This window comes from Natator depressus, chromosome 24 (assembly GCF_965152275.1).
Source record: "Natator depressus isolate rNatDep1 chromosome 24, rNatDep2.hap1, whole genome shotgun sequence".
Taxonomy (NCBI): domain Eukaryota; kingdom Metazoa; phylum Chordata; order Testudines; family Cheloniidae; genus Natator; species Natator depressus.
Window position 1 is genome coordinate 9,567,944 of NC_134257.1, and position 20,632 is coordinate 9,588,575.

The 20,632-nt window shown below is 45.9% G+C and overlaps 1 protein-coding gene and 1 non-coding gene across 2 annotated transcripts in view; one reads left to right on the top strand and one right to left on the bottom strand.

Moving 5' to 3' along the window:
- DEDD (death effector domain containing) overlaps positions 1-19,594 on the top strand; it is a 36,654-nt gene extending 17,060 nt beyond the window's left edge. Inside the window, exons 3-5 of the mRNA XM_074938540.1 lie at positions 11,913-12,020; positions 14,961-15,107; positions 18,788-19,594. Of these exons, the coding sequence (XP_074794641.1) occupies positions 11,913-12,020; positions 14,961-15,107; positions 18,788-19,164 (632 nt within the window). The 3' untranslated portion in view covers positions 19,165-19,594. The remainder of the gene's footprint in view (positions 1-11,912; positions 12,021-14,960; positions 15,108-18,787) is intronic.
- LOC141977616 (5S ribosomal RNA) lies at positions 8,446-8,564 on the bottom strand. The gene has a single exon (XR_012636245.1). It is a non-coding gene; the product is annotated as a 5S ribosomal RNA (ribosomal RNA).
- Positions 19,595-20,632: the final 1,038 nt, after the last annotated feature.

Consider the following 20,632-nt stretch of genomic DNA (forward strand, 5'->3'; position numbering starts at 1 on the left):
AATCCCTACTGGTCCCCGTGAGCCTAGAAGCATAATGGGGATGATGGAGGGGGTTACTGTACTGGTGTGAGATGCTCAGACAAGGAACGTGGGGGAGCTGAGATGGAGATGCCTGCCTCTTTCCTCCATTTCTTTGCTTACCAATAGCAATGCCATGCAGGATTTCAGTGACTGGTCCTGCCACCCTGAGAAGGTACAAATTCACACACTTGAGAAGCAAAGAAATCCTGAAGTATGGTAGAGTCCGGTTATAGTTCCCACATGCAGCAGGGTCTTCCATTTTCTCTAATAGCAGAGAGCTGTAGTGTGGTCTCCTGTTGCTAATGCTTTGTTACTCCTACAAAACAAACCACTAAATATCTGTTGGTACTTGGATAGAGATAGGGCTGCATATTTGCCATGTAGTCATGGATCATCTTTTTTAAAACAAAGCAAAATGAAGCTACCCTATTCATTTATTTACAGAAGTTTTGCAGAAAATATTCCTTTTTAGACTGAAGTCTCTCACTTGGTGCTGTCCCAGCTGTGAAAGTCTTTTGGGAAAAATGGAATAAGTTCAGTTGGTTTTGATGCTTGTATGTGTAAGGTGAGGATAGGAATGGCAAGCATATGCTTGGGAGCTTTCTTGATACAAATTGTTTTCACTTCTCTTGCACTCAATTCAAAATTGGGTGTTACAAACTCCAGTGCACTGTGTACCTGCTGACTTTGATGATGACTTGATATTCACTACACTGTGGGAGGGAAACATTTTGAAATGTTAATAATGTCCTGGTTATACCCTCCCCTTACTAAGCCCCTGGGGACGTGCACATTGTAAGTAAATCAGGGTGAACTTTGAAATAGACTAGGGTGCAAGGGTGTAACTCTCTGGGAGTGAGGTTTGAAAAACACATTTGTCGTCCTCCAGTGTCAAAGATAGTGTGTGTGTGTGTGTGTGGGGGGGGGGGGGGGGGGGCTAGCACTGTTTCTCAATCCCTCCTTCTTTCCTTCATCCCACAAAAAATCTGTTCAGAAGGGGTTAATGACCCTTCTGCTTTCTCCCCTGCCCTGTCCCATAACCTGCTTTCATACATTGTGTGCTCTGCACACTCAGCATTCTGCAAAGCACTGGTCTGAGAGATGTATTTGAATGTAGGATGTAGTGAACATTTCAGTAACCACCCAGGTACAGTGATTCTCCCTTCCAGATCTGAGCAAATTAACCTGTAGGGTCTCAGCCACACCACAACTCTGTACCAATTTTCCAGCTTCTAATCCTTCCTGGATCAATGCCATGCATCCACTGGCTGTGTACTGCCTTAGAGCATGCCAGGATTCCAGTGCTTAGCCTAAGAAACTTTGACCCAAATTAAACAGAACCTGAGAGATCCACCTGCCAGAAGTCAGATAGAAACTTTCATTTATAACAAGGGAAGATTAAATTCTGCAAAACATTGATGACAAACTTTTATTTTTCATAAAAAACAAAACACAACTAGCCCTTATAGCTGCAAATGTAAATCAAGCTAATTCTGGCTGAGTCAGCTGCTTCTGGCCTTCCTAAACCACCATAAAATTGACATGTGTCTGATCAGTTTTCAGAGTGAAAATGAAAACTGATCTTAGACTTCTCAATTTCACTCTGCAAACTGAGGGAAACTTGGCAGCACGAAATTGACAAGTATTTGATCAGTTTTCACTGTTGTTGTTCATAGCATTATGGACAGCAGTGGCATTTCATGCTACTGCTTGGGAAAGCTGTGAGCAGCTATATAGGCAGGCATAGAAATGATACACAGGTGGAGGGAAAAGGGGACCAAAAACAGGCTGGGGGAGGTGTCAAGTTAGTAACTAAAGCCCCAAACTTCCTCCTGAGCTGGCTGTTCCCAGGCTTTCTCCTAGCAGGACATACCATGCTCTCCATTTCATTTGCCTTAGAGACTTTAAACTTTGATACTCTTGATTTGGAGCTAAGGAGACCCACCTGGTCTGGTAACTAGGGTGAATCAGAATAGCTATTCATCCCCATGTAAACTCCTAGAACATGACACCTGGGTTCTCCATAGCTGTTGAATAGCTCTTGCTGCTGTCTATATTAGTCTCTTAATTTAATCTGATTACTTTTAGCTGTGTCACCTTGTGGCACCCTGAAGAATCCTCCTCCTTCTTTAGTGTTTAGGCAAGGGTTAACATTAAAAATTGATGGCATCCCAGTTATCATATTATGGTGTTGTCTTGCCTATATGGCAACTGTAGGTAAATGTTGACAATTTAAAGGTATCCACTGTAAATCAGCGTATATTACCTTTCTCTGAGAAGGACACCCATTTGCTCTGTTCATTGACTTGTCTTCACAGCATTGTTAGCTCAAGATATAACTTAAGTGTTGCCTCTCACCCAACTCCTGCCCACACCCACAAATGTCTTGCTTGAGTTAAGTGGTCCTTTAAGCTCATGCTAGGTGTCCTGTTGTGGATGAGAGTTGGAGCTGGAGTGCTGCTGAATCTAGAGCTGGGAGATGCAGGGACTTGAGTTACAGCTCCTCGGCTGCTAATCCAATCATTCTGTGTAGTGAAAAGAACAGGAGTACTTGTGGCACCTTAGAGACTAACAAATTTGTTAGTCTCTAAGGTGCCACAAGTACTCCTGTTCTTTTTGCGGATACAAACTAACACGGCTGCTACTCTGAAATCTGTGTAGTGAGTGTTTCACAGTGTGGCTGCCCTCACTTGAGCTAAGCTAGTTTGAATGGTGTGACTGGAGGGTATTAGTAATTCAAGCTAACAGTTGCAGTGAAGACAAACCCTAATAGAAGAGGAGATTGGGAGGAACATATATGCCAACTCTTGATTTTTCTCGACAATAGTGTTGGAAGTAGTCATCAGTGTAATAGTTTCATTTCCTCAATAATGTATGGTAAACCTGGAAGTGAATCAAAGAGCTGTCTAAACAGATGAGCAGAGTGTCAACACTATTTTTTTTAATTGGTATTTTGCCATATAGTGTTCTAACAACAATTGTTATACAGATGAAAGTAGATTTGCATTTACCTGGAAAATGAATAGAAGAGCTAAGTTTACTGCACCTGTGGGAGGAAGGGATGACTGTGGTCAAGGCACTGGACTGGAACTTGGACATTTGGGTTCTCCTCCTGATGGCCACAGACATTGACATTGGGCAGGTCACTTAATCTGTGCCTCAGTTCTCCATCTGGAAAGTGGGGATAAGGTTTTTTGTCCTGGTCGTGGTGGTGTGATGATAAACTCCTCTGTGTTTGTGAGGTGCTCAGAGATTGCTGTGCTGAGGGACAGAGCCATAGAAAGCCTCTAAAGAAAGTAAGATAATTCAGCTTTTTATCAATCATGTGTTTTAAGGCTTCCTTCATTATAGTGTCTGGGATCCACCTTTCCTTTAAGTCAGGAGGAGCTTCAATAGGAGGGCAAGCATCTTTCCTCCAGCATGGGGGTGGCCTTCAAATGTTAAGACCTATTAGCCAGAGGCTCATGATAGAACCCACAAGCTGGGTCTATAGTCAGCAACCTTGTAGGAATCTCGGTAAGCAGTTGGAGTAGGGCTGGGCTTTTCATCCATGCATCATCCCTGAACTTCCTTGGGGATGGGGCCCTCCTCTTTTGCTCATGTGTCATCCTCTGGCTAGTGAGTGACTGGCAAACTTTTAAGCCCTGACATAAAGGCTCCAGTGACTTGAATGTGCAGCCACACTCAATTATATTTCATTTCTCCTTCCCCTGTTTGGGTTTTAACCAACAAAATTAAAGGGAAAAAAGGAAAGTTTCAGAATTGAAGCAGACTGAAATCCAGAGTTAGTTCCCCACAGCAGTGTTAACCATATTAGATATATATGGTACATAAATTCACAGTACAAACACTTACGCACATTGTGACTGAATTAATATTGCTTTGAGATTCCCTGAAGACACCTGGATTTAAAAAAAAAAAAAGTTAGCTAAATAATGATTTCATTAGTTTCAGGTAATTCATGTGTCCCAGAACTCCCCCTGCCATTTTTCTGAGCATTACAATAACTTTCATATTTTCATTAAATGCTTTTCTCTTCCCTCTTGTGTGACAAATCCAGACAAATAAGCAGTAACTGAGAAATTGAGTGTGTAAAAAATGCTGAGAACAAAAAAGGTTTTTTTTCTTGATTTTTGTTTTGTTTTTGTGTTTGAGGTGTACAGGGGTCTCTGATATTGGAACAATAGTAGGTAAAAATTCAGTGAAGCATGCTTTATTTTAAAAAAATCTAAACTGAAGGCCTCTCTTTTGAATTTGCACATACATTCGCAACATTTTACATTTGTACAAACAGCACTTCTTCTATTTTAATCTTCATCTCTATGTCCTGTTGCATGGCAGATTGATTTAAATAATCCGTTTCAATCTAATTTTGCATTTGTACTTTTTAAACTCTTCTTTTCCTAAAGATTCTCAAAGCTTGGTATAATTAATTACATTTTTGTTCACCAGCACAACACTGTATCTATACACATTTATTTAAGCAGTTATATAGCTTAACATAAACTTATTCAGATTCATAATTTTTATATTTTATTGTTAAAAAACAGTGAAGCATTTCTTATTTACTAGATTAACTTTTTTTACTGATTGTTGAGCTGCATTTGGAGGGAAATTGGAACGGAATTAAAAACACACAAAACCAGCATTTTAAAATTATTGGTTGAATTAAATTTATCTTAAATGTGCTGTATACATTTAAAACTGATTTATTAAACAAAGGAAATTTTTATATTTAGTGAATCGAACTGATTTGTTTTTGGTCGACATATCCTGCAATGTTTTAGAACTAGTAGACCGTATCCTCTCTCACCTCATTTTTATTTATAGGTTGGAAGAGGGCAGCATGCTTTTTATTAAAACTTACAATCAGTTTCTTACTTTGAAAGAACTAACTATTGAACTGAACTGGTTGAATAAACTGGAATGAAGGAAATAGAGGCTGCTGCTGCTGCTGACAAAAGCTGCTTTAGCACTTCAGCGAACTCTATTTCCAGATACTCAGCCCATGATTTCCAGATCTTGAGCCTGTGATTTCCACCAGTTCAGGGGTTTGACTTTCTTTAAAACTTTGGCAGCATATGTGTACTGCTTGAATATTATTTTTATTTAATTTAAATGATTTTAGTAGATTAAAATAAGTTTAGGTCTTAACAAAGGATGTCATAATTTAAATTTATTTAATCAGAATTTTTCATCAATTTTTATCGAGTCTCCAGGTTGTTTTCACTGGCATAAGAGGATAGTAACTATGCTCAATGATTGCACTCTGATCTTGCGTAATAGCAGTTTCCTGCCAGACTCCTTTAATACAGTTTTGAAACTGGCTGGAATCAAATGCCTAGACCAGTGGTTCTCAAACTGTGGGGCATGGAGGAATGTTCATGGGGGCATGCAGTGGGGCCCAGGCCAGTGCCCCCATGGGGAGCAGGAAAGGGAGTGCCATATTTCCAGCCCTGCTCTGCCCACAGGCCCAGTTCCACCCCCAGTCTAGCTCTGTCTCCAGACCTGCTCTGCCTTTAGCCCCTGCTACTCCTCCATTCCTGGTTCTTCCCCCAGCTCCACCTTCAGCCCAAGCTCCCCTGCTGAGGAAGCCTTGGCTGTGCATTAATGTGTGAAGGAAGGGAGCAATAGATTCCGTTAATAGTAAGGGGGGGGGGGCGGTGCGCAACTAGAAAGTTTATGCACCACTGACCCCAGACTCATGTGATCTTACTATGTTTCAGTCCACTGCGGCATGATTCATAGATTCCAAGGCCAGAAGGCACCATTATGATGATCTAATCTGACCTCCTACCTAACACAGGTCAGACAACTTCCCCAAAATAATTCCTAGAGCAGATCTGTTAGAAAATACATCCAGTCTTGATTTAAAAATTGTCAGTGATGGAGAATCCCACTACAGTCTTGGTAAGTTGTTCCAGTTGTTAATTACTCTTACCATTAAAAATGTATACCTTATTTCTAGTCTGAATTTGTCTAGCTTCAGTTCCCACGCATTGGATTGTATTATACCTTACTCTGCTAGACTGAAGAGCCATTATTAAATATTTGTTCCCCATGTAGGTACTTATAAACTATAATCAAGTCACCCTGTAACCTTCTCTTTGGTAAACTAAATAGGTTGAGTTCCTGGAGTCTGTCACTATATATGATAGGTTTTCTAATCCTTTAATCATTCTCATGGCTCTTCTCTGAACCTTCTCCAGTTATTCAACATTCTTCTTGAGTTGTAGGCACCGGAACTAGACACACTATTCTAGTGCCAAATACAGAGGTAAAATAGCCTTTCTGCTTCTAGTTGAGATTCCATCGTTTGTCTCCCAGGATCTCATTAAGTCTTTTGGCCAGTGTCTCACTAGGAGCTCATGTTCAGCTCATTATCCACCATGACCCCAAATCTTTTTCAGTCACTGCTTCTCAGGGAGAGTCCCCTATCCTGTAAATATGACCAATACATTCTTTGTTCCTAGATGTATACGTATACATATACATTTAACATATTAAAATGCATACTGTTTGCGCCCATTTATTAAGCGATCCGAAGAGAAATAAGAAAGAGTTCTGCGATTGTTGAGCATACTTAAGTCTTTCATCTGAGATTTCAGGTTGTAATGTGGACAAGCCAAATGGGTGGCCAAGTCTGAACTCTGTGGGTAGCCTGGAATATACTGGGTTAAGATACAGAGGGAACACAACTACTAAGTATCTTTAAAAGTAAGTAATAGATTTAGAAATTAATACAAAATTTGGTCAGCAAATGTAGGGAGCGTAAGTCAAGGATGAAAGGTTCATTCAGTTGGGCACCTGTGAGAATAGACTGCGCTGATCTATACATACTGCTTTCTGGACAATACGCACCTGCAAGTGAAGGATAACTGTGTCATGCCCTGAAGCAAGGAAAACTTGGATTAGTGATTCCTTGCGAATGTAAGACTGGAACCTGGGTGAGAGTTAAATGAGAGAACTGTTATGGTTATCAACAGATTGCTCAGGCAATTAGGCTATAAGGAGGCCTTTGGGATGTTTGACCACTGGGAGGCATTCATGGACAGAGGACAGTTCTTAAGGGATGGACTCCACCTGAACAGGGAGGGAAATAGACTTCTGGGATGGGGTGGGCACAACTCATTAAAAGAGCTTTAAACTAGGAACTCAGAGAAGACTCCTGATTTTAACATTGAGAGGGAGGAAAATCAAGTAAGAGAAGATACATTAATGAAGAAAGGAACAGCCGTGGGTAGGAGAATGGACATTAAGAGGAAGGATAGATAGGCGATACTGGCAGTGGAATGACTGTACCCAATTAGGCGAGGAATTTGGGCGAAACCAAGCAGCAACCGCTAAGATGTTTGTAAACTAATGCAAGGAGCCTGGTAACAAAATGGAGGAACTAGAACTACTGGTGCAGGAAGTGAAACCCGATTTATAGGGATAAGAGAGACATGGTAGAATAGTAGTCATGACTGGAATACAGGTATTGAAGAGTGTATGCTGTTCCGGAAAGACAGAAATAAAGGCAAAGATGGTGGAGTAGCACTGTATGTTAATGTTGAGGTAGACTGTAAAGAAATGAGAAGTGATGGAATGGATAAGACAGTCTGTTTGGGCCAAAACCACTTTGGGGAAGAAAACGTCTAGAGGTTCCCCTGATATGGTGGTTGGGGTGTGTTACAGACCACCAGGATCCAATTTGGATCTGGATAGAGACCTCTTTAATGTTGATACTGAAATAAATACTATGGGGAATTGTATGATTATGTGAGACTAACTTCCCAGCTATAGATTGGAGGACAAATGTTACTAATAATAGTAGGGCCCAGGTTTTCCTGGATGTGATAGCTGACAGATTTGTTCACCAAATAATTGTTGAACAAACGAGAGGTGATGCCATTTTAGATTTGGTATTGGTGAGTAGTGAGGACCTCCTAGAAGAACTGATTGTAGAGGACGACCTTGGTTAGAGTGATCATGAGTTAATTCAGCTTAAACTAAAGGGAAGGGTACACAAAAATAAATCTAAAACAAGGGTCCTTGATTTCAAAAGAGCTAATTAAATTAATTAGTAGGGGAAGTGGACTGGATTGAAGAACTCGGGGATCTCAATGTGGAGGAGGCTTGGCGTTACTTTGTCAAAGTTGCAGAAGCTATCTAAAGTCTGGATCCCAAGCAAGGGGAAAAAATTCATAGGGAAGGGTTGCAGACCAAGCTGGATGAGCAAGAATCTGACAGGTTATTAATCATAGAGTATCAGGGTTGGAAGGGACCTCAGGAGATCATCTAGTCCAACCCCCTGCTCAAAGCAGGACCAATCCCCAGTTTTTGCGCCAGATCCCTAAATGGCCCCCTCAAGGATTGAACTCACAACTCTGGGTTTAGCAAGCCAATGCTCAAACCACTGAGCTATCCCTCCCCCTCAAGAAAAGCCTACAGCACCCAGTATTCCCAGGAGGTCTCTCATCCAAGTACTAACCAGGCCCGACCCTGCTTAGCTTCCGAGATCAGATGAGATCGGGCATGTTCAGGGTGGTATGGCCGTAGAGAAAACAGAAAGCTTTCCTCGCTGGTTCCTGCCATCTTCCATTTCTTGTAGGCTATCTCTTGGAGTCAGAAAGTACAGAGATAAAGGGAGAACTGCCAAAAGCCAAGCAGAGTTGGGCCTTGAATCAAAACCAATAATTAAAGGTTTTGTAGCCATATAAATAAGAAAACACAGGAAGAAGTGGGACCACTAAGCACTGATGATGACGTGGAGATTAAAGATAATCTAGGCATGACCCAACATCTAAACAAATATGTTGCCTCTGTTTTTAATGAGGCTAATTAAGAGCTTAGGGGTAGTGGCAGGGTGGCTAATGGCAACAAGGATATGGAGCTAGAAATTACCATATCCGAGGTGGAAGTCAAACTCAAACATCTTAATGGGACTAAATCGGGGGGCCTGGATAATCTCCATCCAAGAATATTAAAGGAACTGGCACATGAAACTGCAACCCCAATAGCAAGGATTTTTAATGAATCTGTAAACTCAGGAGGCATACCCTATGACTGGAGTATTGCTAATAGTCCCTATTTTCAAGAAAGGGGGGGAAAGTGATCATAGAATCATAGAATATCAGGGTTGGAAGGGACCTCAGGAGGTCATCTAGTCCAACCCCCTGCTCAAAGCAGGACCAGAAACTACAGGCCTGTTAGTTTGACCTCAATTGTATGGAGAGTCTTGGAACAAATTTTGAAAGAGAAAGTAGTTAAGGACATTGATGTGAACAGTAATTGGGATAAAATACAACATGGTTTTACAGAAGGTAGATTGTGCTAGAACAACCTGATCTCCTCCTTTGAGAAGTTAAGTGGTTTTTTTTTTTTTTTTTTTTTTAGACAAAGGAAATGTAGTAGATCTAATCTATCTGGATTTCAGTGAGGCATTTGATACAGTTCCATGTGGGAAATTATTAGTTAATTTGGAGAAGATGGTGACTAGTATGAGCATGGAAAGGTGGATAAGGAACTTGTTAAAGGGATGACTATAGTGTGTCATACTGAAAAGTGAACTGTCAGGCTGGTGGAAGGTTACTAGTGGAGTTCCTCAGGGATCGGTCTTGGGACCTATCTTATTTAACATTTTTATTACTGACCGTGGCACAAAAAGTGGGTGTGTGCTAATAAAATTTGTGGATGACACACAAAGTTGGGAGGTATGGCCAATGTGGAGGAGGACTGGATTATTGTACAAGAAGATCTGGGTGACCTTGTAAACTGGAGTAATAGAAATGGGATGAAATTTAATAGTGCCAAGTGTGAGGTCATGCACTTAGGGACTAACAACAAGAATTTTTGCTATAAGCTGGGGATTTATCAGTTGGAAGCAACAGAGGAGGAGAAGGACCTGGGTGTATTGGTTGATCACAGGATGATTATGAGCCATCAGTGTGATGCAGCTGTGAAAAAAGGCTAATGCAGTCCTAGGATGCATCGGGTGAGGTATTTCCAATAGAGACAGGGAATGTTAATGTTATACAAGGCGCTGGTGAGACCTCATCTGGAATTCTCTGTGCAATTCTAGTTTCCTGTGTTTAAGGAGGATGAATTAAAACTGGAAGGGGGCAGAGAAGGGCTGCTAGGATGATGCAAGGAATGGAAAACCTACCTTATGAGAGGAGACTCAAAGAGCTTGACTTGTTTAGCCTAACCAAAAGAAGGCTGAGGGGAGATGTGATTGCTCTCTCTAAATGCATCAGCAGGATGAATACCAGGGAGGAAGAGGGAGTTATGTAAGGTAAGCACCAGTGTGGACACAAGAACAAGTGACTATAAACTGATCATCAACAAGTTTAGCTCAAAATTAGGATCCAAGGAGTGAAGTTCTGAAACAGCCTTCCAAGGGGAGCAGTGGGGGACAAAAAACCTAACTGGCTTCAAGATTGAACTTGATAAGTTTATGGAGGGGATGGTGTAATGGAACTGCCTACGATGACATGCGGCTCATCAGTGACTGCCAGTTGCAAAAATCCCCAATGGCCAGAAACGGGACACTCTGAGTTACTACAGAGAATTCTTTCCCAGGTATTTGCCTTGGAGGTCTTACCCACATGCTCAGGGTCTAACTGATCGCCATGTTTGGGATCAGGGAGGAATTTTCCCCCAGGTCAGATTTGCCAAGACCCGGGGGTGGGGAGAGGGGTGGTTGCCTTCCTCTGCAGCATGGGGCACAGGTCACTTGTGGGTTTAAACTAATGTAAATGGTGGATTCTGTGTAACTTGAAGTCTTAAACCATGATTTGAGGACTTCAGTCACTCAGTCAGAGGTTAGGGGTCTATTTCATGAGTGGGTGAGGTTTGTGGCCTGCGATGTGCAGGAGAACAGACTAGATGATCACGATGGTCCCTTCTGACCTTAAAGTCTGAGTTTGAGTGCGTCACTGGTTGAAGCCTTGCACAGGGCTAGGTCATCTGCATACCTTACGATCCTGCTTTTACTCAGACGCTGCATTGCCTGGTTACGGTTGTTAACTTTCTAACAAAGGGTTGTGTGTATGTGTGTGACATGTAACGCCCAGTTAAGTCTGACCAATCATTAGGCCCTCCAGCTTCTAATGAGTTGAGATGATGTAAGTAATAGTGGTAGTAAATCCAAATAGAAGTGTTTCTGTAAGTTCTGTTTTATAAAGTCATTGGTATGCTCTCACGTTTTGAGTATTTTGTTTTAAAATATGTCCAGCCAAAGGGAGTCTGATCTTAAAGAACAATTAATAGTTCTACACGCTGCAGTTCTTGATGTGCTGTTTAATTTGAAAATGGGTTGTGCCGCTTTTTGTTAGGTTATGTCTATCATTTTGCAAACTTAATTAAGTTTGGGAATAAATATTAGATCATCACTGTTAGGGCTAGAAAAATCTTCTTGTCCCTGGGATCCAAGCCATCAACTTTTTTAGAATCTAAGGTTTAATTAAAAAAAAAAATCTAGCCATTACGGTTGGGAAGAACACATTTTGAATGGTTAACGAGCAGTCTCAGGAACATGGCTCTGCGCTCAAAGGTCCACCGCCTCAACTGCTGCTTATAGATTTCTCAAGCAGCAAAGTGAAACTGACAACAGTTCCCTTGCTGCTCTTCAGAACCCAGTGGGCAACCGTGAAAGTGACGAGAATGATGATAAATTTCATTCTTGGGAAGGCAGTCTCTGTATTGGAGCTCTTACCCCTGGACCTCCTTTGTGTGAACCCTTCCTTCACCCTGAAAAATCTTTCATGTTGGCCTCTGGCAGGTAGATGTCAAATTTCTCACACCCTGATTTTGAACAGTTCCCTATGCCTTCATGTTAGTGTCACCTAGATCAGCAATGGTCTCCTCTGCCCTCCTTTTAAAAAAAAATACATTTTCCTCTTTTCCAGTGTGCCCAGACCTCGTGGACAAGTACCTAGAAGAGACGTCCATTCGTTACGTGATGCCCCGAGCTCACAGCGACGCAGAGCATGGTCTCGCTCCCCCCCACAAATCAGGTCAGAGTTCGGTACTGCTGCCTCATACCAGGGTTTCACTGGAATCCTTGGTCGTAAGCAGCTGGGATCTCCTGAGACTTATGCATCACTGTGTTGTAGGTTAAATGTGGATTATCGGAACTGTCCTTTTTCCCCTTTGATCTCCTTGTCTGCATCCCTTTACTTCCATGGCACTAAACTCTTAACATATTGAAACTGATGCATATTACACCCTGTTTAGAGGTGCTCTAGTTGAACCAGAAGTTTTGGGCAGGAATTGCTGAGGGAAATTCTCTGGCCTGTGTTATGCAGAGGTTGGATTAGGCGATCGTAACTGTCCCTTTTGGGTTTAAAATCTATGAATTTATAAATGTTTGTAAAGCCAACTGAGACCTTCCAATGAAGGCTCTAGAAAGGGAAAGTACTACTTAGCAGCAGTGCTTGCGGCAAGCTGGAGTCCTGGGCTCCCAAACTGTGGTCCCAGGTTGTCCCAAATGCTCATTTTTTTTTCCTGGAAGAGTTCAAGCCTGTAATTTCTGGCTCAGAAATGTCACTTGTTACAAGTCCAGCTCACAGCTGTGATTTCAAGCCTTGTTCAGGGTGAGAATTAACTTTTCAGCTTGTAGAACACGCTCAATGGAAAAGGTTCACGAACTTTTAAAGTGAGGTTCTTTCCATGGCAAACGGAGTGTTTTCCTCAGCGGGCTGTTGGAGGCACCCACTACACTGTGAAAGACTTCTGCTCAGACATAGCCCTGTGTATCCCAACACAGTTTAGGGTGGAAAAATATTATGACCAAATCTCTACTTCTAAAATCAAAATATATTGTTACCCTCCGAAGAGGACCCAGTGTGACTCCATGTCGCTCCTCTGTGATTCCAGACCAAATGTGCCCTATTAAGTTGGGGGGGGGGGGGAACTTCTAACTGCTGGTATTGCAAACTCCTCTTGGAATCTGAAAATCAAGCTGCTGCTGCTTCTGACCTTGTCCAGCAATTATGATTCTGCATTTGGCCGTGCTCAGCAATCAGACTCCCAAAGGATGAGCCAGAGTATGAATTCTAATTCTTTGGGTTTTGATTAAATGAACATTAAGGGCAAAACCATCCTTGCTATTGTACTTTGCTACAGTTGCTTAAAATTAGCAATATAACTCTGACACACACAGGGAATGAGGTAGCAGTGTTTTTACATAGCCCCTTTCAAAAAGAACACACATACAAGCGCTCCTTGGGTTCCGGAGGGTTATATTCCTCTGACTATAGATTTTAGGCCTAAATATGCTCTAATCCTGCATAGGAACAATAAAGCAACTCCTTGTAGATAGGCTGCATCTAAAATACACTTGCTTGCTGCCGTACTGGAGCCTGCCACTAGAGGGTGCTTGTGACACTTCAAGCCGGTAAGTGAGCTGTAGCTCACGAAAGCTTATGCTCAAATAAATTGGTTAGTCTCTAAGGTGCCAATAGTCCTCCTTTTCTTTTTGCGAACACAGCTAAAGGCTCTCATTCATTGAATCAGTGCAGAAATGATATTGAAACAGATTAAAAGGCTCTCTGTGATGAATGAAATCCCAGCAGGCGTAAAACTGAATTTAAGGAGCGTCATTTCCTTCTGGAGGCTTATGTCAAAATTATCAAATGTTGCCTTGGCAGGTGTCTAACTTTAAGCTCTGGGGCTGAAATTTTCAAAGGTAACTCTCCGAGCATACTCCACCCAAACACCTCAGTGCGGGGTTAACTGCAATAACAGCCATGCATTGAATTCAGTGAGCAAAGTCTTAGCCTCAGACACCCAGGCCTGTCTCTGAAATCCTGTGTCATTTTGTTCCAGAGCAGCAGGTTGCTGTGGTATGTGCCGCCGCCCTCGATGAGCCAGAATTATTTTTCTTGTCCCATTGTGCTTGCTAATGTCTGCCTCTGCAGCCATCCCAGCCTGTGCTGTGATCTTGTGGGAGCTTGCAGGCTTGGGAGAGTGATGTTAAATGTTCAGAAGCGGTGCTTTTCCCTCAGTGGGTCATGCGCCCCAACATGCTTTGAGAAGCACTGTGCTGCTGAAGGAGTTTCTTTTGCATGAGATGCCAAACTGCAGTCCTGACCATATGGGGCCATTAAATATGCTCTAGCACTGTTGGTAAGAGCTGGAGTGTTAACCTGGCCAAATGCCATATATTCTGCTTCCTTAAATTCCTCCCTGTAGTTTGAATTGGGGATAACATGGGAGCAGAAGTGAAGAATGCTCTGGTGAGCAGTGTTGTGAGCTGTTAAACCGCTACCATGCCCCACCCAAGAGGCAGCTGCATTTAAGTTGTGGTTAAAAGTGATCATGGACAGTAAATTAGACTAGTGTTTGCATTGTAATATTTGACCAAAAAAGATGAGTGCAACTTTGGGCAGCATGAGCACAGGTATCACTAAGCAAGAAAGTGACCATCCGTCTCTCTGGCTCAGTTCTCTCTGTCTTTGGGTATTGGTGCTGTGTTTCCAGAAAGATGGAGAGAGACTGGGGAGAGTTAAGAGAAGAGCAGCAAAATCATCTGGGAGGTGGAGGGTTTGGCTGGATGGGGGCGACGAGGAGGAGATGGAGTGAAAGCACTGGGCAAGGCTGGGGCATACGTCTGCTGATCTTTAGAGGCTGTACACAGCAAGGAGGGTGAGGAATTCTCTAGGGTGCTGCAGGGGTCAGGGCTAACTGAACAGCCTCCCTACTGTAAGGAACTTCCAGACTGATGGGATGTTGACCACCTTCCCAAAGGAGAGGCTGCAGTCCCCATCACTGGAGACCTACAAAACTTCCCACAGCAAGTGCTCTGCCATGGCTGGGGAAGGAATACATGGGAGCCGAGAGGCTTCCTCTGTCTTTACTTGGTGTGATATTGTTTCCCCTTGGAGAAGTGATGTGATCCTGGGCTCTATCTACCCTTCCCTTTCTAACCCCTGGCTCCTCTTTCTCTGCATTAGTGCCTCCCCATCACCCTGTGGTCTGCCGCTCCTCCACTGGACCTCCAATCTGTACCAAGAGGCCTGGCCGTGGGAGAGCCCTCCTCAGTAGCCAGCATAAGAGGAGGAAGTCAATGACGCCGGATCCTAAAGAGAAACAGACTTGTGGTAAGAACTTGTGAGGAGCCTAAGTTCCTGGAGGATAGGTCCATCAATGGCTAATACCCCAGATGGTCAGGGACACAACCCCATATCCAGGTGTCCCTAAACCTCCAACTGTCAGAAGCATCTAACACTGGCCACTGTCCAAGACAGGACACTGGGCTAGATGGAACCCACTGTGGCCATCCTTCTGTTCTTATGCCTGTCTGCGGCTGTGGTGGGTTTGTGGGTTACGCACTGGGGTGCTGGGAGAAGCACATTCTTCCTCCTTCCAGGGACAGGTTTTATTTCATATGGTCATCTTGCTTGGCTGGTAAAAAGATCTGCATCCCCACTTTACCCAACTCTCCCAGCAAGGCTCAATGGTGGGGCAGGTTTGGAAGCAGAGTTCTATTATTTTTACTTTGCAGATAATATAAATTAATACTAAGTTCCGGGGCGGGGGGTTGGTGGCCGAATTGAACACCGTGCTGAGGTCTCTAAACATTTTTGGAGCATTTTGATGCCTGTATTTTCATCCACCAGCATCAGAACAGCCTGACAAAATTCTGCTTTGCTTCAGATCCGGTGTTCTGGCTCAGTCTGTAACAAGGTTAGCCACAAATTGGGATCTAGCCCGGCCTGGAACTGGTCAAAAGCTTTGTATTCTGATTTTGTTGATGGGGCAGAGGGGAGTAGCTTGGGGGTGGGAGAGACGGTTGGGGTCTTTTTTTGGACTAGGGAGTTAAATTTTATTCCCCTCCTTGTGTGAAGGGTGGGGCTGGCTGATCTTGTACCTGAGCTTGATAGTTTGGCACCTGTCTTCCAAAGGCTGCATTAGAAGAAATTAAGGAAAATATCAATAGTCTGATTTAAACAACCCAAGCCCATTTTGTGTGTGCAGCTGGATCCTCAGCCTAGTTTGGCGGGAGGGCAAGGGGGGAATGAAACCTCCGACTATTGCTCCCTGCGCACGCCAGTTTAGGAGGAGAAAGAGAGTCCAAAGAGTGAGTTTAGTAAAACTAAATATTTTCAATGCAATTCCTAGACCGGAAAGAATCCGTTGTGCAGATGCTCACAATTCAAACCCTAGAGGTCACAGGCACCTTAAGGGTATTGGACATAATAGGAGGAGCAGTTACGTTGATCAGCAGCTTGAGGTTTTTAAACCTTCTGTCCTTGGAGGTTTTTAAAAACAGGTTACACAAACTCCTGACAGGGCTGGTCTCCTTTACTTGACCCTGCCGCATTGTGCGGGGAGGGCCCAAATGCCCTTTGGAGTTCCCCTCCAGCCCCCCGTTTCTAGGAGTCTCTAGCTGTCACAAGGGCTAGATTATTTTAAAAAAATAATACATTGGGACTAACATGACACTTGCCAACTGTCACTCTTAATTCTGCTTGTTGTTATATCCCTTTTACCCAGCGTACCCACAGTGGGGTCCTGGTCTGGCTTGGAGCCTGTAGAAACTACTGGAATACAATAGAGATGGTGAACCTCCAGTTTCAGGTGGTGAATCTCTGCCTGTGCAAGAAATCAACGTTTGTATAATCCCGGCCCCCGCAAAAGGGTTTTTTAGTCCTGGTGTGAATGAGGGATCTCTCCAAGGGGTTGAGAAGCAGTTGAGGTCTTCATTGAGATGCTAAATGTTGTGTGATGGGAATTGGGTACTTACAGCATGGTCAAGTTTGGAAGACTTGGCATCAGTAGACCCCCTTCTTTACTCTGCTTCGTCGTGGGGATGACACAGTCTCCTTGGAGATCAGTCAGTTGGGAGGGGCTCCTGGCCATGAGCTCTGTCGCTTCAGCTCTTCTCGAGGGGCTTGGAAAGGCTGCCTTCGGTTGTGATGGCAGGACTTAATTCCAAACTTTCCCATTGAAAGTGAGGTGCAAAAACCAGTCAGCTCCTTTGATCTCCTCCAGATGACCCTGAATGGCCTTCTCCTCTATTGCCTGCGCGGAGAGCGATCTTCTGCGATGAGTGAGATTGACTGATTGGTCTGACTTCCAGTTCACTGGTGCTGTGGCCTCTGGGCACGTGATTTTTAAACGGCCCTCATGAGACAGCATTAATACCACCCCCACCTCCCAGCAGTGAGTCCAGCCTGGGGCTCTGAAGGCACTGGTGGGCAGATTGCCAAAAGGAGCTGGTTCCCCAGCCGGGGACCCTCTGCTATCTCCACTCTTCAAACATGATCACCATCTAGGGACTGTCAGCAGAGTGACCTCTGCTGTTTGCAGCCATTAGTACTGCCTGGAGGAGAAGTGGTCCCTAGGCCAGGTGGGTCCCACACCACCTGGGACTGGGTAGGTTAAATATACACCTTCCATCACTCTCTGAATCAAGGGAGAAGGTGGCAGAGTCCCTGGAGCACAGGAGACTGTGTGGCCAGCAGGTGCCTCTAGATGGGAGCTTGTTGGGATAGTCCCACCTGGAGGTATTGACAGGTGAGGAGAGTGTGTGGCCTCTTGGCCACCCACAGATAAACCTGTTTGAGCCACCACTACTACCTGCAAAGTCAAGAGCAGCCCGGAGTCCTGGCCTCTGGCAAGGGGTGACCATGTCTGCAGCACATGGAGCAGGCAGAGACCCCATCCCTCTTCTCGCTGCCCCCCCCCACACACACACACACCAGCCCCATGGCTCCGTTAGCCAGACTGAGGCAGCTCATTCGTGCCTGTCTCACCCGAGCCTGGAGACTGTTCTGCTTGACTCTGAGAGCTGTTACAGCTGGCCCTGCCCCCTTGCTTTCCCCCATCTTCCTCCTCCATAAGCTGAACAGGACTTGGGAGTGGAGGGCAGTAGCCACTGTCAGAGTTTGGCCCATGTTTTAATTCACAAGAAAAAACTGGCCATGGTGCTGCTGTGGTGGGAAAGCTCCTGGCGCTCGACGACAGCAAGGCCCGCTCGGTGCACATGTGCTCAGTTAGACAGCGCCCCGAGCTCAGAGCTGGCAGTCACGCTGACCTGATTTGTCCGTGGGAATCTGCATGGGCGTGCGGACATCAGGGCACAGGTTTGGATCGCACAGCTGATGTAAATCAGCAGAAGGGGTTGGGGCTTTGGAGGAGACAGGTTGTCGTCTCTGCAGTGCGCTGGGTGGCGATACTGAGCTGGGAATCTGAGCACTCTGGGCCGGGTTTTCGGAAGAGCTCCACTCCCGGTTAGGCGCTTATAGCGAAGGGCTTGTCCAGCAGCTCCTGCTCAGGGGGATGCTGCAGGGGTGCTGCTGGCAACAAGCGTAGGGCTGGGCACAAGGCACTGCCCTGTCAGCTGGAAAGAGACCAGCTGTCATTGATATTTGTGACTGTTCATTGTCTCTTGGTTTTTGTGCTGGTTGCCCTGACATCTAGGCACACAGCATACGGGAGAGGCAAGACTGGGTCCAATAGCCAGAACCTGTGGTCCCACCTCCCCACCCAACACCAGAGCCACCTCTCCACAGCCGATGCTTGGTGACAGACGTATGGGGAAGTGCAGAGGGAGTGGGGAAGGAGCGGTGAGCTACTGGCCACTCTTGGGTTCTAGTCTGAGCTCCGCTGCTGGGCCTGGCCTTGGTTACATCCCTCCCCTCTGTGCCATCTGGACAGGGCAGCTACCCCTTCCCGGGGCACGGAGCCTCCTGTCCCCAGGGCAGAGCGCTGGGATCCTCAGGCAGAGGGGGGTTGCAGTGAACTCGCTAACTCCTGCCCTGCCTTCCGCCCCCAGACATCCGCCTGCGAGTCCGAGCTGAGTACTGCCAGCACGAGACGGCGCTCCAGGGCAACGTCTTCTCCAACAAGCAGGATCCCCTGGAGCGGCAATTCGAGCGCTTCAACCAGGCCAACACCATCTTAAAATCCCGGGACCTGGGTTCGATCATCTGTGACATAAAATTCTCAGAGCTCACCTACCTCGACGCCTTCTGGCGCGACTACATAAACGGCTCTTTGCTGGAGGCCCTCAAGGGCGTCTTCATCACGGACTCGCTCAAGCAAGCCGTGGGCCACGAGGCCATCAAGCTGCTGGTCAACGTGGACGAGGAGGATTACGAGGTTGGGCGCCAGAAACTCCTGCGGAACTTGATGCTGCACACGGCCCCTTGACCCTCCCCCAGGCTTGGCCTTGGCGGCTCTTTGGGAGCCAATCGTTTCATTTTTTTTTAAAAGGAAAAATCATTTAAATACCCACTGCCCCCCCCAGCACCACCGCCCCCCAGCAAACTCCTGCCAAGTGCTGTGTAACTGTAGGACCTGCCTGAGCGGGAGGAGGGCTGTGCTGCCACTTAGCCAGCTCTCTGGTGGCCCCAGCCCCGCCGAGAGTCCACGATACCTGGGGCAACCCAGAGAGCAACTCCCCGCTCTGCTCCAGGAGCCTGGCTGGAGGATGCCGAACCGCCCAGCGGTAGGAGGAAGGGAGAGCTGCCAGCAGGAGCGCTGGGTGCTCACGTGTCCTCCCCTCCCCCCCCGGTTCTCTTGTGCTGGTTTTTCTTTTATACGGTCTTCTTTTTAAAAAAGGCAGAACTGTCATGTGGCACCGGGGCTCTGTGCGTGTGGGGGACGTGGGGCGGAGATGGGCTGGGGAGGTGGGACTCTTGATTATTCACTTTAATAAAAATGAACGAGTGCAGCGGGAGCTGTGTGCGTGTGGAATGAACAGCATGTGGGGAGGCCTGGGGTATTGGCCTTCCATTGCAGGGAGCCCGTTTCCACCAGTCCACTTCGCACTCAGCTGGCGATCCGGCAGGGGTGCCCTTTAGCCAGTTTGGGTATCTTTCCAGCATGGGATGGTGGGGAGGGAGGCTGAGCTAAGGCGATTGCTGTCCCAACCCCTGGCGGGGTCCTGTGGCATCATCTGCTCTAGGCTGGGCAGGCTTGTTTCAGGAGTAACATCTGTGCGAATGGAGCCCATGCTGTTAATCTGCCTCCAGAGGCAAGAGCTGATTGTTGGGCCAGTGTTCCCTTCTCCCAGCCTGTGTGCCTTTGTTACCCCCTTCCCTGCAATCCTCCCCCACATCCCTGCCAGGCCAGCATCTGCCTCTGACCCCAGAGAGGAAACCTGAGCAAGGGGCTCCCTGCCCTGTCCATCTGATGCATAGAGCTGGTCCAGCCACAGCTGCTCCCCCCAGAGCTGAGAGATGCTTGCAGGCCCAGCAGGAGAGTTCTGCACATAGAGATGTGCACCCTCGCTCCCTTTGCCTGCAGGGTGAGAACGCATGGGGGCAGGGCCAGGCCTTTGGGATGTTCAGGGGCAGTGTCACGGCAGCAGGGCCTGGGGGTGGTGAGCGCCCAACCCTGGCCCATGTCACAGATGATGCCCCAATGTCTCCCCCTTGCTACTACAAGGCCGGGCCCAGCAGCGGTGCAGATTCCTCTGGTGGTGGGGTTGGCTGTGTCCCCTGGGCTGTGCAGCAGGGAGGGATGCAGTGGGGCAGGTTGTAGAGTAAGACTTTGGCACAGGGCCCATTCCCAACTGGGAAGAAAATGGCTCCTGTTTGATCCTACCCCATAACGGAAGGTTTGAGAGTTAAATTTGTTCCCCCTGCCCAGATGTACAGACTCTAGAGGTGGGGAA